The 16,353-nt window shown below is 42.0% G+C and overlaps 1 protein-coding gene across 1 annotated transcript in view; it reads left to right on the top strand.

Moving 5' to 3' along the window:
* Window positions 1-16,353, top strand: part of RAPGEF5 (Rap guanine nucleotide exchange factor 5) — a 225,725-nt gene that overhangs the window by 50,310 nt on the left and 159,062 nt on the right. Inside the window, exon 9 of the mRNA XM_044920237.1 lies at window positions 14,795-14,861. Coding sequence (XP_044776172.1) covers window positions 14,795-14,861 — 67 coding nt within the window. The remainder of the gene's footprint in view (window positions 1-14,794; window positions 14,862-16,353) is intronic.

Here is a 16,353-nt window from a genome sequence, read left to right as displayed (position 1 = left end):
CTGAGATTAAGAATTCCTTATATCAGTGAGGTCATATGATACATGTCTTTCTCTGATTGACTTATTTCGCTCAGCATAACACCCTCCAGTTCCATCCACGTCGTTGCAAATGGCAAGATCTCATTCCTTTTGATGGCTGCATAATATTCCATTGTATATATATACCACCTCTTCTTTATCCATTCATCTGTCGATGGACATCTTGCCTCTTTCCACAGTTTGGCTATTTCTAGCAGCTCTTCTTAACCACTTCCTGTCCTGCACGCAGGATGGAGGTGTCCAGTCACATGGGTGTACACGGGGTACCAGGGCCATAAGGGCAGCTGAAATCAGCTTGCAGGCAGTCCTCATGATTTCGCTCCACTGCTTTCTCCCTGACTCAGAGAGCAGATTGGAATGCCACTGGGGGAGATGACCTTGTTAGAGGAAAACCCTGAGTCCACTCTAGGTTCTAAAAATTACTTTCAAAATTCGATTCCTAATATTAGTTCCAGATTACCTGCAGTCATTTGTCACATCGATCACTGAACACAAATGGCATGCGTCTGGAGTTGAGAATCACTTGTGCCTTGTTTATCAGCAGGTATTTTATTGGTGGTGGTACATTGGGAGTGGTCATTCCTCTGGGGCAGTTGTCATTGGGGAGCTATGGATCCATCTGTCCCATATTATAACTACTAACTATAAAGGATAAAATTAATGAACCACTGTGAGTCTCAAAAGGCAGGAGATGGGTGTATACACATATTTAATATGTGTATATAATATACAAATAAATAATTTTTTTCTATGCTAGAGTTACAAGCAAACCTCTAAGCTAGGGTAAAATTTTTGCTAAACTTTGGAAAGCCAAGGTTTAGGTTATCCAGACTTGGAAGAAAGTATGGTCGGAGAGGAGGTGCCCAGGGACACTGTCCTCTTCCAGCTGTGATGGCTCAGCCTTTCTGGGGCTCGATGCTTGTGATGCCCGTGGGAATTTCTGCTCTCATCTGGTGATCCCCATTCATTCTAACCCCCCATCTCACACCCGTTTACTCCCTCCTGTGCTGCTCTTCTTCCTCTGCCTCTTTCCTTATCTGGTCAAATTCTACCCACCCCTCAAGGGGGAGCCCAAGTCCTACCTTGACCCCAAAACTTCCACAATGTCTCCAGTTCCTGTCAGTCTGACTTTTAGTAACTAATGGCTCTTGCTGTTTGCATCCCACAATTTTTCCGTTCTTCTGTGTCATTCTTCATCCTGTGTTGTCCATTCTGCTCTCTTAACCCATTTTTATCCGTTCTGCTGAAATGGCCTCTAAAGTCGTTTTGATGCATTAACTTGCATTGTCCATTCACGAGCTGAAAATCCTGTCCTGTGGGTCGTTTTACTAGCCTTTTTGATATTTGAAGGCTATTAAGGTCTGTGTATGTGGTTCTGCATTAGGTGCCTCTAATTTGCTGTCTTCTAAATCTCTGTAAAATTATGTGAGGAAGCTACTTAACGTCTCTATGTAACGTCTCTATGTAAACACAATTCTGTACAAATGTATTTTTTTAAAGTGGATTTTTTTTTTTTCCATTTAGAAAAGAATGTTTAAAGCAGGACGGCAAATGGAGGTATTGCAGGTTTCTGGGCTAATTTGAGGGGAAAAAAATTCCTATTGTATACAAAAAAGCTTTTACATCCAAACTGAGTAGATAATTTGAAAGGAGTGTCGAGGGTACTTTCTCTGGGAGAAAAAAATCGCAGTCATGGTATTTTATTCAAACTGAAAGCCAAATCAAGTCATCCAGAATGGACATTTTTCTAACTCTTTTTTTTTTTAAAATTTCGTATGTGGGGGAGGTAGATTGGGGGTGTGTGGTCGGTTAGAAATGCTGAAGTAACAGCGTAGGGAGGGGCAGCCTAATAGTGCTTTTAGGACTAGTGAGAAATGGGAGGATTTACTCTGTGAGGAAGCAGCTATTTCAGTTGAACCGCCTTTACAGTGGCTGCCAGCTTACCAGGGGTGGGAGCGGTAGGGCTCTGAATAGACAGAGTCTATGAACCTCGAATACACGGAACTATATTCTCCAATTACAGGGCAGTTAACATTTAAGCTGTTATTTAAAGAGTTCTAGAGGATTGCTAAAATGTAACTCGTGCTACACTCAGACATGTAAAGAAAAATGTGATGTCTTCATTTTTCCTCTGAGCAATCTATTATTTATTGTCCACATGAGCCTCCATCTTGCTAGGTAGCCAGAAAGAAGGAAAAGAAGCCCATAATTTTAGTCTAATCCAGTTAAATTATTCTAATAAGGTAATTTAAAAGGCTGTGGAGCATATTTTGGTAAAAAGGTTCAGTCTGGGCCCACTCCCTCTTCCTCAGGAAGACAACCTCTGGTATGTGGTGAGTGGTGTGGGTCTCTTAAGCCTGGTAGAGGAGGCTCTCCTGTCAGGGTGGGCTCTTTCCCATCCCCACTGATTTTGCCTAGTGGATGGGCAGCCACTTCCCTAATGATCCCTGAGGTATAACTGGGGTGTTCTCTTGGCATCTGCTGTGGAGCCTGGGGCTGGTACAAGTTGGGTTTGTCTCTCCTGGCTGGATCAGTGTCTGTTGGTCCTGCCTGGCTGATGGGCCTTCCTCTGTACCTACTGGTGTTGCCAATGCTCCTGAGGAGTCTGGCTGTGGCTTCCACAGATAGTCCATTCAGCCACTTGACGTCTGTTGAAACAGCTCCCTCTCATGGCCTCCCAGCCTGAGTTTTCCTGATTCTAGTTATTGAAAAAACAAAACAAAAACGTGTTCATTGTTGTTACTCTTACTTAGCAGTGCGCTTAATTGAATGGTATCTTAACCTTTAGATTCCTAACTAACCAACTCTAGGGAAAGCTCAGTCCAGCGGGTTAAGGTGAATTTATTAGCCGGGCACCTGGGTGGCTCAGTCGGCTAAGCGTCTGAGTCTTGATTTTGACTCAGGTCATGATCTAAGGGTTGTGAGATGGAGCCCTGCATTTGGCTCTGCACTGGGCGTGGAGCCCACTTAAGATTCTCTCTGTCTCTCCCTGCCCCTCCCCTCCATTTCCTCTCTCTCTCTCTTTCCCTCTCTAAAAAAAAAGAAAAAAGATGAATTTATTAGCATTCATTATTTCATGCTCTAGACAGAGACAGAAAAGGGTATTTGAGGTAGATGAACAGCGTGCAGGGCATGAGGTTAGGAAGAGTGGTGCCACGTCGAGGCAGTGCAAGGCGCCTGGATGTGGTGGGAGCAGTGCGCCACGGCGAGAGGAACTCAGCCTTTGAGAAGGGTGGGGAGCACGTCTCAGATGGAGTGCAGGGCTGTGTAAATCCATGGGGAACACAAGCATTATCTTTACACTGAATAAAGAAAATGACCTAACTGTATCGTCGGTTCTGAAATAAATAAAATACAGTTTGTTACTTGAAGTCATGGTTAACATTTTTGTCATGTGTTTGCTTAATCAACATGTACAGAGTTTATGGGTCTGTGATCCATTTCTATGTAAAAGGGGTCTCCCTACTTAAAAAAAATGGGGAAGAATTGGCGTAGTCACTTGGCCTAAGCTGGCCTGGCAGGGACAACAATAATAAAATCGATAGTAGCAGTAATGATTAACACTTCTTACAACTGAAGTTTGAAGTTACAGATGAAGGAGCTGAGGCAAGGCGGGTTGCATAACTCGCCAAAGGGACAGGCCTCTGTACTTGGTGGTGGTGACGTAAAATGAAGGCGGAAGGTGACTTGGAAGTGACCTCTATGGCAGTGGTTCTCAGCCATGATCCTTGCAAAAAGAAGGAGGCATAATCTGAGATCTACTGAGTCAGGCTTGGGATGGAGAGCTGAGACAATCCTATCAGTACTTAATGCCAAGTTCTAAAGGGGAGGCTAATGTACACCAAAGTTGAAGTCAACAGTTCTGTAAAGTCAGCCATACAGAAAGAGCTTGGTTAAGTGATAGGAAATGTGAATGTTAATTAAATCAGAGTTGTAAAATACTATGTAAAGAAGTCAGATTAAAACCATTATGACGAAGATTTTATCAAGCATGGTACTTACCACCACTTGGCTGACACTCCTGAAATTCCGTACATTTAGCTTCATAAGCATTTATTTTTTTATTTTTTTTATTTTTTAAAGATTTTATTTATTTATTTATTTGACAGAGAGAGACACAGCGAGAGAGGGAACACAAGCAGGGGGGAGTGGGAGAGGGAGAAGCAGGCTCCCCGCTGAGCAGGGAGCCCGATGCGGGACTCGATCCCAGGACCCTGGGATCATGACCTGAGCCGAAGGCAGTCGCTTAACCAACTGAGCCACCCAGGTGCCCTATTTTTAAATTTTTTTTAAAGATTTTATTTATTTATTTGACAGAGAGAGAGACAGCGAGAGAGGGAACACAAGCAGGGGGAGTGAGGGAGGGAGAAGCAGGCCTCCTGTGGAGCAGGGAGCCCGATGTGGGGCTCGAACCCAAGACCCTGGGATCATGACCTGAGCCGAAGGCAGATGCTTAACGACTGAGCCACCCAGGCGCCCCATAAGCATTTATATTTGGAAGGGAGTCCAGAGTCCTTAGATAATTGAATTTGCTCCTCTTAGCTTTTAGGTAAGGAAAAGGGACAGGGAGAAGAAGATCTGGGAAGAGGCAATCACCCATACTCTTCCTCAACAGGCATTAACTGACCATCAGGTTTGTGTGAAGTACAAGTTTGTGCTTGGCCCTGTGGGGATACGACCATATGTAAGTAATGTAAGGCCCTTTATGAGGCCAGCATTATTAGGACAAAGTTCAGAAAGAGAAAATGAATGTGAAAACCAGAAACTTTCCCAACAAATATTAGTAAATGGGATCCAGCAATTTATAAAAGTGATAATACATCATGAAAAACAGGAGTTTATCCCAGGAATAAAATGATGGTTCAAAGTTTAAAAATTAATCAGTATATATAGTTCACCAGATTTAGTCTAACAGGAAAAACTGTATGATAAACTCCATAGATACAGAGAAAGCATTTGAAAAAATTCAGTATCCATTCAGGATAAAAAGTCTTAGAAAACTAGGACTATAAGGAAACTTCTTCAATCTGGTAAACCTTACATAAAACCTATGGCTTACATCATACTTAACAGTGAAAGACTGAATGCTTTCCCACTAAGGGAACAAGGCTAATAATCTCCTTTTAATTATTTCTCTTCAACACTAGTCAGTGCAATAAGGCAAGATAAAGAAATAAAATGTGTACAGATTAGAAGAAAAAATAAAGCCACCTCTCTCTGCAGATGACTTAATTATATAAATAGAAAATCCCAAGGAATCTACAAAAAACCTACTAGAACTAATAAGCAGGTTTAGCAGGGTCACAAGTTACAAAGTCAGTATACAAAAATCAATTCTGTTTCTATGTACTAGCACAAAAAACACTGAAATACTCAGGTACATATCTAAAAAGTGTGCAAGAGCTGTATGTCAAACACTTCCATGAGTCTGATGGAAAAAAAATCAAATAAGACTTAAATAAGAGGATCGCTCCATGTTCATGGAATGGAAGACTTAATATTATTAAGACCTTAATTCTCCCCAAACTAACATATCTTTTCAATGGCAGTCATCTCCTTGTCTGTTGGCCTCACCATATCTACATAATAATAAAACCTACTTTGGAAACACTGACCTCTGAACAGGGAGCATCCTGGTGCTTAGTCCTCAGACTTCTTTCTCTGCTCTCACTCTGGCTGTGCCCTCACTCAGTCCTTTATTTAATATCCTCCTCACGGTGGTCATTTCCAAAATTCAGATCCCTGTCTCCCCTTGGCACCCTAATGCCACCACCACCTTCCACCCTGTCACCTCCATTCCTTTATTGTCCTTATTCTGCCTAACTTTGCCTTGTCTACCTGACATGTTTAAACAAGGTGAGAAATCCATTGGCATCCTTAATTTCTGAACTGGTGCTGAATTAACATCTTCTAAGTGGGAGATCAACTTCAAGTCCACCATTCCTATGTCCCAAACCTACCTTTTATATTCCTGACTTTTCCTAATTAGATTCTCATTTTATGCTCTTTGGGGAAGAGGAAATAAATACTGGATGAGTAAACATTTTTTGAGTATTTCTCAAAAAAATTTTGTGATGGAACTTGGCATAAGTTTTGTATTAGGATCTTAGGTGAAGAAAGTTTCCATTTACTACTTTAAATTTTACAAAAAATGCTATGAAATCAGCTGGTCTTAGTCTTTGTTATTACTCATCACCCCCTCCCCCAAGGAAGCACTAAGCCCTCCAAAATTTCCATTGTTTACAGAAAAGACTTATTCTAGATGTGGGAACAGATTGCTTATTTTTATCAGAGTACATAATTATTTAAGAGTAGTACAGGAATTTTAACAGAAGTTGAACTTTTAGGCCTGGTTGTGCTAGCATTTGAAATGTAGCTGTTTAATTAAATATTAACTATTAATCCTCAAATCTTCAATATAAAATGCAAAAATATCAATAATAATTTTATTCGATTTTGGATGAATGTGTAATTATATATCCTGGACTCAGTGAAACCTGTCACATTCACATTTTACTAGTGTTTGGTAAATGGCCTCTGTAAGCACAACTAGTAGCCTGATCCTGTGAAAAATTAACTTCCCTTTAGAAGGTTGAACAGAAGGTTGTATTCATGATATCAAAGATCGCAAGAAAAATCTAATTCTCATTTTTCTACCAACCCACTTTTTCTTTTTTGTCGTAAGAATTTGCTTTGTTATGCAAAATAGATGTGTCCAGAATATAGATGTTAGAGAAGGTGAGTGTACTTTCTTTACTCTCCTGGGACCAGTGGGTGTTAGATGTGGTGGAGATTGAGTCTATCCTGGAGGAGCATTCTCTTTGGCAGTGTCTAGGACTTGATATCAATGATTTCAAAGAAAGAAAAATATCAAGTCTGGCCCAGGAAATATTTCTGCAAGAGAAGGGCCCTGAAGTTTCCTTGCCTGACAGTCAGCAAGTACAGAACAGACTCTGTGAACTGTGACATCGTCCGCTGACTTAACATCATTTATTCTCAGTTTGGTGGAGGGAGAGTCCCTCTTTCTGCTCAAGGCTCATTCTTCTCTCTGGGCTGTGGGTCCTACCCCTCCTTGGAGACTTCCTTTTCCTGCTTTCTCATATCTCTCTGTTGGCTCTTTTCTTTCAGCAAACAAATGATTCCCTCAGTCATAATAACTGGAAACCACCCAACCTTTGATTTTATATCCTCTTCTAGTTACTTCTCCATCAATCTCTGTGTTTTACAGCCGAAGTTCATAGCCCTCAGCATAAAACAAAATCTCTTTAGCAGTATCAGATGAGGCCCTGGCTAGTCTGGCCTTGGCTTTATCTCCTGCCATTTCCTACTTCCTTGTCCTGGTAATCCTGCTACAATTCCAGGGCCACTCCTTATCCCTGGATAGTGGTGTCACCCCAGAAGTGATATCCTGGATATCACTTCTCCCAAGAAGTGGCCTCTGACAATCACAGATAAGGCTAAGTGACTCTCACTTGTGTTGGCAGAGTTATTTTCAAGATGGATTTTGCTAAACCCACTGATTGTTTTGTTTTCTTTTTTTTTTAAATACAAACAATTTAACTTTATTGAAATTAGGAAAAAATACACCTCAGAAGCTACATGTTTCTCTGTAGGAATGATAATCTGATTGTGGCAAAACTCAATATTCGTGCATTCTTGAAATTTGCCCGATTTTTCTTCTTTAGCCCATTAGATTTCCTGGTATATTATTATCATAATTTGGCTTGCCTTTTCCTGTGTAATTTGTGTATATTTTTCAGAAATGCTGATTAATGGGCGCCTGGATGGCTCAGTTGGTTAAGTGTCTGACTCTTTTTTTTATTATTATTATGTTATGTTAATCACCATACATTACATCATTAATTTTTGATGTAGTGTTCCATGATTCATTGTTTGCATATAACACCCAGGGCTCCATGCAGAACGTGCCCTCTTTAATACCCATCACCAGGCTAACCCATCCCCCCACCCCCTTCCCCTCTAGAACCCTCAGTTTGTTTTTCAGAGTCCATCGTCTCTCATGGTTCGTCTCCCCCTCCGATTTCCCCCCCTTCATTCTTCCCCTCCTGCTACCTTCTTCTTCTTTTTTTTTTTTTTAACATATAATATATTATTTGTTTCAGAGGTACAGGTCTGTGATTCAACAGTCTTACACAATTCACAGTGCTCACCATAGCACATACCCTCCCCAATGTCTATCACCCAGCCACCCCATCCCTCCCACCCCACCTTCCACTCCAGCAACCCTCAGTTTGTTTCCTAAGAGTAAGAATTTGTCATATCAGTGAGGTCATATGATACATGTCTTTCTCTGATAGACTTATTTCACTCAGCATAACACCCTTCAGTTCCATCCACGTCGTTACAAATGGCAAGATCTCATTCCTTTTGATGGCTGCATAATATTCCATTATATATATATATATATATATATATATATGTATGTATATATATATATGTATGTATATATATATATATGTATGTGTATATATATATATATACACAACCTCTTCTTTATCCATTCGTCTGTCGATGGACATCTTGGCTCTTTCCATAGTCCGGAGAAAGGGGAACCCTCCTCCACTGTTGGTGGGAATGCAAGCTGGTGCAGCCACTCTGGAAAACAGTATGGAGGTTCCTCAAAAAGTTGAAAACAGAGCTACCCTACGACCCAGCAATTGCACTACTGGGTATTTACCCCAAAGATACAAATGTAGGGATCTGAAGGGGTACATGCACCCCGATGTTTATAGCAGCAATGTCCACAATAGCCAAACTGTGGAAAGAGGCAAGATGTCCACCGACAGATGAATGGGTAAAGAAGATGTTTTGTTTTCATATGGATGTGTGCCGTGCATCTCTTACTTGTGGGATCGTGTTTGAAAGATGCCTGTATAGTTTGTCTTGGTTCTGTTTTTTCCCAGGCCCTAGAATTTCATCAGCCTCCAGCAGAGTAGTCTCAGGTCCATCCCGAATACTGCATTTCCCTCCAGTCCCTCCAAACCAAACAAATAGCACAGGACAGCTCAACATCAGCCCGGCTCTAGGGGTTGGTGATGGTGGGAAGTAGCGAACAGGCCTGCCTGACATGCCCCTAGAACAGACTCTTCCCTGTTAGAATTCTGATTTGGAGAGGGGCATGTTCCCCACCCTCCTTGGGTCCCAATCTAGAATATCTCTGTTTGATGTGAAGGTTGATGTGTAGTGTGTAGGCAAGAAGCACTCAGACACAAACGAAGCCCCTGGGAGAGCAGTAATAGCATTTTACATGAAAGTTGACTGAGGCCACAACTCCTGTTACTAGGTTTCTTGGTAACGTGCAGCTCAGTGTAGTGTTGGCAAGAGTACGTCTGGAAGGTCATGGATAACCGCTCAGCGGGTTTGGCTTGTGCCAGTTATACACAGTCTCCACCTCTTGACCTGCTTGACTCCAAATCTTTGCAATCCCAACAACCATCCAATAGACATTTAACACGTTTTCCTAAAGGATCGATGTTATGCACAGTGGTAGCTCTTGGCAGCCCACATACGCTATTCAGTACTGAGACATAGATGGACAGACAGAACTCATGCACTTTCGAAGTATCAGTACACAAATGTAAAGTGGTATTATTTGGATAATATTTCCATAATAAAATGCCTCCAGTTTTCCACCCTGAAATACCATGAAACTTCTTTCAGTTAAAAAGGAAGTAGGGTTTTCCAACTCCAAGATGGTGTTGGTTGCTCTTGAATCTGAAGGCACAAATATTTTGGCCAAAATTTGGTTGAGAAGTGTGGGTTCTGTCTCTCATATAGAAAATGTATGACAAGCTTTATTTTTAAGAACTTCATTGGAATAATCTCAAACCCATTATACTAATTCCCATGAAGGCATTCTCACTAAAAGAATTCTGGGAAACCCTGCAGGGATACCAGTTAAATCCAAGTTGTTAGAAATTACACTGGGCCTGACTGGTATCAAACGAATTCCATTGCCCAGATAATGGCCCCTGGGTGCTGCCTCCTGAGGTTCTTCATTGGAGCTCAACACTATGTGACTATTTGGCTGTCAGAGCTGAGAGATGTTCTTGAGTGGGGACTTACTGTTCTTTTCTGCTGCAGGATGAATTGTGCAAATGATTGGCAAACGATTGGCCAGGTTGGAAACTATCACTACATCTATACTAGTTATTTCTTAGAAGAAGATGAGGAGGTGGTGTGATCCTTGTACTGCTATTACTTTATTTAAGATACTTTCAGAGTTAGCACATCTTTGGTATTTGATATAAGAAAGTCATGGTTGGATTTGAAAGACGAGAAGGTCACTGAAAGACGGAACTGCTGCAGGGAGCTGGGAGAACAATGGAACAGCTCAGGGAAAGCGTTCTTGAGTAAAAGCAGGGTCCTTCAGTTGAACTGACTACAGATAACAAGCTAATATCTTATGCAGTGGTAGTCTTGGGATAGTGATTCATAGAGCATTCCTTGAAGTTTCAGGTACTCTGTTAATTTATTCAACAGTTATTTATTGAATGCCTCTTATAGACTTTCTATAGGTTGTGTTCTAAGTGTTGGGGATATAACCAGGAACAAAACCGAAATGTCTAGTCCCACAGAGCCTACAGTCTAGTAGGGGAGGACAGACAGTTTCCTAAATAAACAGATTTAAGTTGGTTAAAGATAGAAAACTTCATGAAGATACATAAAGTAGGAAATGAGGGATATGTAGATAAGGGTCAGGAAAGAAGTTGACAGAGACTTCAAGGCTGTGAGGCAAAAGTGAGGTGGCTATCTGAGGGAAGAGTGCTAGGTTATAAGGGATAGCTGGTGCAGAGGTCAAGGTGGAAGCATTAAAGTTGAAGCAAATGTTAAGGCGGGGGAGAGTTGTCAGGCACTGTGAAGACTTTGGTTTTATACTGAGGGAGATGGGGAGTCATTTGAGGATTTTGAACAGAGGAGGGACATCATGATGTGACTTACATGTTAACAAGACCACTCTGGGGCGCCTGGGTGGCTCAGTTGGTTAAGCGACTGCCTTCGGCTCAGGTCATGATCCTGGAGTCCCGGGATCGAGTCCCGCATCGGGCTCCCTGCTCGGCGGGGAGCCTGCTTCTCCCTCTGACCCTCCTCCCTCTCATGCTCTCTGTCTCTCATTCTCTCTGTCTCAAATAAATAAATAAATAAATAATCTTTAAAAGAAAAAGAAAAAGACCACTCTGGCTCCTGGGTGAAAGATTTGATGGCTGGGACAACGGTGGTGGTGATGGTAGAGGTGGTGAGAAGCGGTCAAATGGGAGATACACCTGGAAGGTAGAGCCGATAAGATACCTCTCAAACTACTGAAGACATCTGCCCACAGTACCAGCACTCAGGACTTTCTGCTGGAGAATTACTGGGCCTGCCTTGGGCTGTTGGTAAGCAGGGACCTTGAGAAGCAGCCATGGGAATTTGTAAATCTGTGGTGCCTGCTGGGCCAGAGCTTCCTGCTGGCACACACACTCTGGGATGGGTCTTCCTTCCTGGGGTCACTGCTGGTCTCTTTCTGTCTCATGTCACTTGTCACTGCCATTACCTGCTGATGCCAGCCGGGGTTTCTCCGCTTCCCTTTTCTGAACACTGACAAACCACACGGAGCTTCTCTCTTCCTCTCCTGTTCACTGATCCCCTCGAGTAATAATGGGAAACTAGGCAAGTATTAGAGTTGATTCTTTCCTTTATTCCCCCTTGCCCTGTTTCATTACCTGTTTTGATCTGACATGGGAGAACTTTGTCTTCACTGGATTGCACTGACATGTCTTTACATACATAAAATCAGAATTTATCGTATTTCATAAAAATACATTCGTTGGGGAAAGAGAGTCTGGTATTTTTGGGCATTTTGGCATAGAGCTGGGGAGGGGGCACAGTGGTGAGGAAGGAAGGAGTGATGAGGTGTGATCCTCCCCTCTCTCTAAGCTCTTTCACTGTTTGCCTGTTACCATCAGAGCCGCTCCTAAGACCTTACTCTACGCCAGGTCAGATGCGGATGCCGGCCAGCGCAGTGGGGATGGGGCACAGGAACGGGAAAGGAAGAGTATTTCTGAATTCGAGAGTTTTCAGTAGGCTGTAGGATAATCCCTGAAGGTTTGGACTCTGAGAGGAGCAGGACCAGGTCTCAGTTTTAGAAAGATAATCCTGGTATCTATGGGAGATTGGCACAAGAGGAGAAGCCAGAGACAAAGAAGTTGGTTAGAAGATAGTAAAAATAATTTGTGCAAGAGAAGGAGAAGGCTTCAGTTGTCAGTGAGGCTTAACAGGGGGGAACTGAAGGAAACAGAGGGAATGGCCACAGGGTGACCATGGAGCTGAGTCGTGAGAGGCGCTCGTAGAACCCGCGGAGGCACGAGGCAATAGGAGTACAATGTAAGTTATGTTGACTTCACGGAGCCCCTAGAAAATAAGGTTCCTGGAATTGCCTCCCAGAGCCCCTTTGAAGGCACATGGTAAAACAAGGTGAGCTCAGGGGAGATTTGGGGGCTGGAGAAAGACTTGAGAGCTCTGGTTGTGGTGATAAAAATGGGATGAGGGCTGCAGGACAGCTCTTGGGAGGTCATCTCTGTCTGTCTTACACATACTTCCTTCAGAATTTTTTTTTTTGCCAAGGCATGTTTTGTGCTGGAAGAATGACCGAAGGGAGTTTTGCTCCTGAACAGGGACTAAATTATTTGTCAATAAACCATCAATGGCTCAGCCATTACTCACGGAGTAGCCATTATCAGTCACATACACAAGAACTTCCCTTGGAATTCAGAGTTCCTTTCAGCAGCTTGTTGAAAACACATTCATGATGGAATCTGTGCTGGTGCGAAATACCTCATGCCTTTGACCTCATCGTTGAGCTATGTGCCGGGGTCTGAGAAGCAGGAGCCAACGTGACCAGCTCCTGCTTCACTGCAGATGCAGACGGGTGCTGAAGCCCTTGCTGGTGCCCTCGTGCCCAGTGCGTTTGCCTCTCGATTTCCTGTCACATCTATTCAGGCACCTCAGCTTAACCCTATACACCTGGTTGGATGGCGTAGGTTATAAAGGTCTGCAAATCTCCTCTCGATGGAACATCATGTATATGGAAACCTCGTGCATAGATCATTTTAATAATAAAGTTCATTGTTCGAAATGTGCATTTTCAGGGTAACTTGCTTTTTGGGGAATACGGGAGTTACAACACTCCGTTCCCACTGTCTTTATCGGGAGGATTTTTAGCTCATGTTTCAAAAAGACTTGGCAGCATAGGTCATTACGGGACTTGACAACGTCAGCCCAGCTTTGTACCCAGATCATGCAGTTCTTGTAAAGACAGTGGTTTTTCATCCACTGCTCTGATTTAGAGGGTTGTTGTTGTTGGGGTTTTTTTCTATAAAAGGTTTTAAAAACATAGAAACAGGAAGCTGATGCCAGAATCGATCCGACTCGCTTTTCCCTTCTTAAAGAGCTTCTCCTTAGCCCTCCTGCCCCATCAGGCGAGCGCGGGAGCCGGCCCACTGCAGTTACGGAGATTGAAATCAATCGGAGCACTGCCATTTTGATAACACTGCCCTGCGGGGCAATTACCGGCAACCCCTCCGAGTCCACGGGAGGCGTCGAAAGGATTGCTGTGGAATAGATCTGGGAGACGAGGACATATGTATCAGTTGGCATGAATTTTTTTTTTCTTTGACCAAGCCAGGAAAAAAATGTCATTCTATAAAATTTGCTTTAAGTAGATAATTTTAGTACACCTGAAACTAAGGTAATATTGTGTGTCAAATATACTTCAATTAAAAAAAAAGGAATAGATAATTTTATATATTAGTGTATACATTTGTGTGGTGATAATTTTTTCATGAGTTCCATTACAAAGGTGATTCCCCTAAACAAAGTGATCTTATATGTTGTATGTCTCTTTAGTTATTTAGCATATGCACAATTTTCTTGGCTTCTCAACCGGGCTATGGCATTTTCTCTCTCTGTCTTTTTTTTTTGAGAGCTTAGAGCCTTCTCAGGTATAGGCTCTGATATTTTAAAAAAAGAGTGAAGAGCTTCTGCTGCTATTATATTCCACATAATTCCTGTCACAGTATTAGGCCTATAATAGACCACTTCAAAACAAATCTGTTTTAGGTGAAATTCAAATGTAGTGGGAAATTCATGTGTCAGATTTTCAAAATCTGGACTCCATTTAGACTAGGAGGGAATTTTGATACTTAACCACCTTCCATTCACATCTGTTTATGCTTTGTGCATGCCCACATTTGTAAATCTCGTGTGTCAGAACTATTCTGTGATACCATTTGGAGACAAATACTCGACCCTCAGGATTTAATTGGTATATTGTAAAGAGGTTCCTGCTAATTGATTTTGAAGGAAGAGTTGGGCCGCAACAGAGCTAGGTCCCCTGGCATTTTTGACACCACGTTATCTGCATGGGTACTTTCACTCATGTATTAAACAATAATGCCATTGGGGTGCCTGCGTGGCTCGGTCGTTAAGCGTCTGCCTTCGGCTCAGGTCATGATCCCAGGGTCCTGGGATCGAGCCCCGCATCGGGCTCCCTGCTCCGCGGGAAGCCTGCTTCTCCCTCTCCCACTCCCTCTGTGAGTGTTGTGTTCCCTCTTTCGCTGTGTCTCTCTCTGTCAAATAAATAAAATCTTAAAAACAAACAAACAATAATGCTATTATTTGCCATGTGTTCCCCATAACTTGGTAGATAAATTTGAGCAACCACAACTAAGAGTAAATCATTCTTTGTTTTTCAAAGGTCTCATCAGAAAATGGAAGACTCGGAAGAAAGCAGTGATGAAATTCTCGCTCGTCTAACGTCTGCGGTAAGGCATGCAGTTTTCCCTGCCTACGGGGGCAGAAAATAAGAAGGGCCAGGGTCTTCAAAGGAAGGCGTTTGGGTAGCAATGCAGAGAGGAACTTGCTCTGTAGGTGCACGTCAATGTAGGAGGCCCACATCAAGGCAGAAGGAGACATGGCATTGACTTGCTATCCTCAGTGCAGCTTCTCCAGCAAGATCATAGATATTCCTGGTGGAAAGTTCCAGAACCGTAGCGGGGGCGTGATATCTGATTTTCAAAGTACAGTATGACTTAACCTAGGGATTGTTGTGACCTGCCACACAAAGGAGAAAAGACCTTATGTTTCATTAGGGGAAAAAAAAAAGAATTACCTCAACCAACAAAAGACCAGGTCGTTGGTTTCTAACGTACTAGGTTGTAGCATTATCGGTTGTTTTCTAAAGCCACTAATCAAGAGTTGGTAATTACCTTGTTAGTTGAGGAAAAGCTCATGCCCTTCTTAATAGAAAAAGCTAGCTATGGTTGCTAATCATTGAGCCCTAGTTTTTGACAGACTCTAACTATCCATACACAATATTGATCCATTGGTTTGGCTTTTTGGAAACTTTTCTAACCTCTCCAAAGATTCTTCAGTTCTGCTTTAACTTCATTATTGAAATGGTAATTGCTGAAAATTGTGCTGGATTGGGTTGTGTACGTGGATGAAACTGATCTTTCACAGAGTTTTATACACCAGGTCTTAGCATCTGCACACAGCTTGAAAGTTAAAAGTTGCCTTTTCTACCCTTCTGGAATGTAGCTTAGAAAAGTAGTTTTTTTACTAAATACAGTGATTGGTGGTATAAAGCTTCATGTGAAATGGAATCTTGATAGCATGTTAAGAAAAAAATATTTAAAGTGACCTTTGCAGTTTTTTATTTAACCCTTTTTTAATTGAGGCATAAATGACATACAACAGACATTAGTTTCAGGTGTATAACCTGATGATTTTGTGTTTGTATATATATTGTGAAATGATCACCACAATAAGTCTAGTTAACATCCATCACATCACATAGTTACAGAATATTTTTTCTTGTGATGTGGACTTTTAAGATTTGCTCTCTCTTAGCAACTTTTAAATATACAGTAGTCACCATGCTGTACAGTACATACTATGACTTATTTTATAACTGCAAGTTTACCTTTTGACTCCCTTTACCCATTGTGCCGACCCCTGAACTTCTCACCTCTGGCAACCACCAATCTGTTCCATATATCTATGAGCTTGTTTTTTACTGTTGCTGTTGTTGTTGTTTTAAATTACACATATATGTGAGAATGTGAGATCCCATGCTATTTCTCTTTCTCTCTCTGATTTATTTCACTTAGCAAAATGCTTTAAGTTCTATCCATGTTGTCACCAATGGCAAGATCTCATTCTTTTTTTATGGCAAAGTGGTATTCTATTGTGTGTGTGTGTGTGTGTGTGTGTATCACATCTATTTTATCTATTCATCGATGGGCACAGGTTATT

Source organism: Neomonachus schauinslandi, chromosome 12 (assembly GCF_002201575.2).
Source record: "Neomonachus schauinslandi chromosome 12, ASM220157v2, whole genome shotgun sequence".
Classification (NCBI taxonomy): domain Eukaryota; kingdom Metazoa; phylum Chordata; class Mammalia; order Carnivora; family Phocidae; genus Neomonachus; species Neomonachus schauinslandi.
The sequence above is the reverse complement of the archived record's forward strand: the minus strand, read 5'-3'. Positions and strand labels throughout refer to the sequence as shown.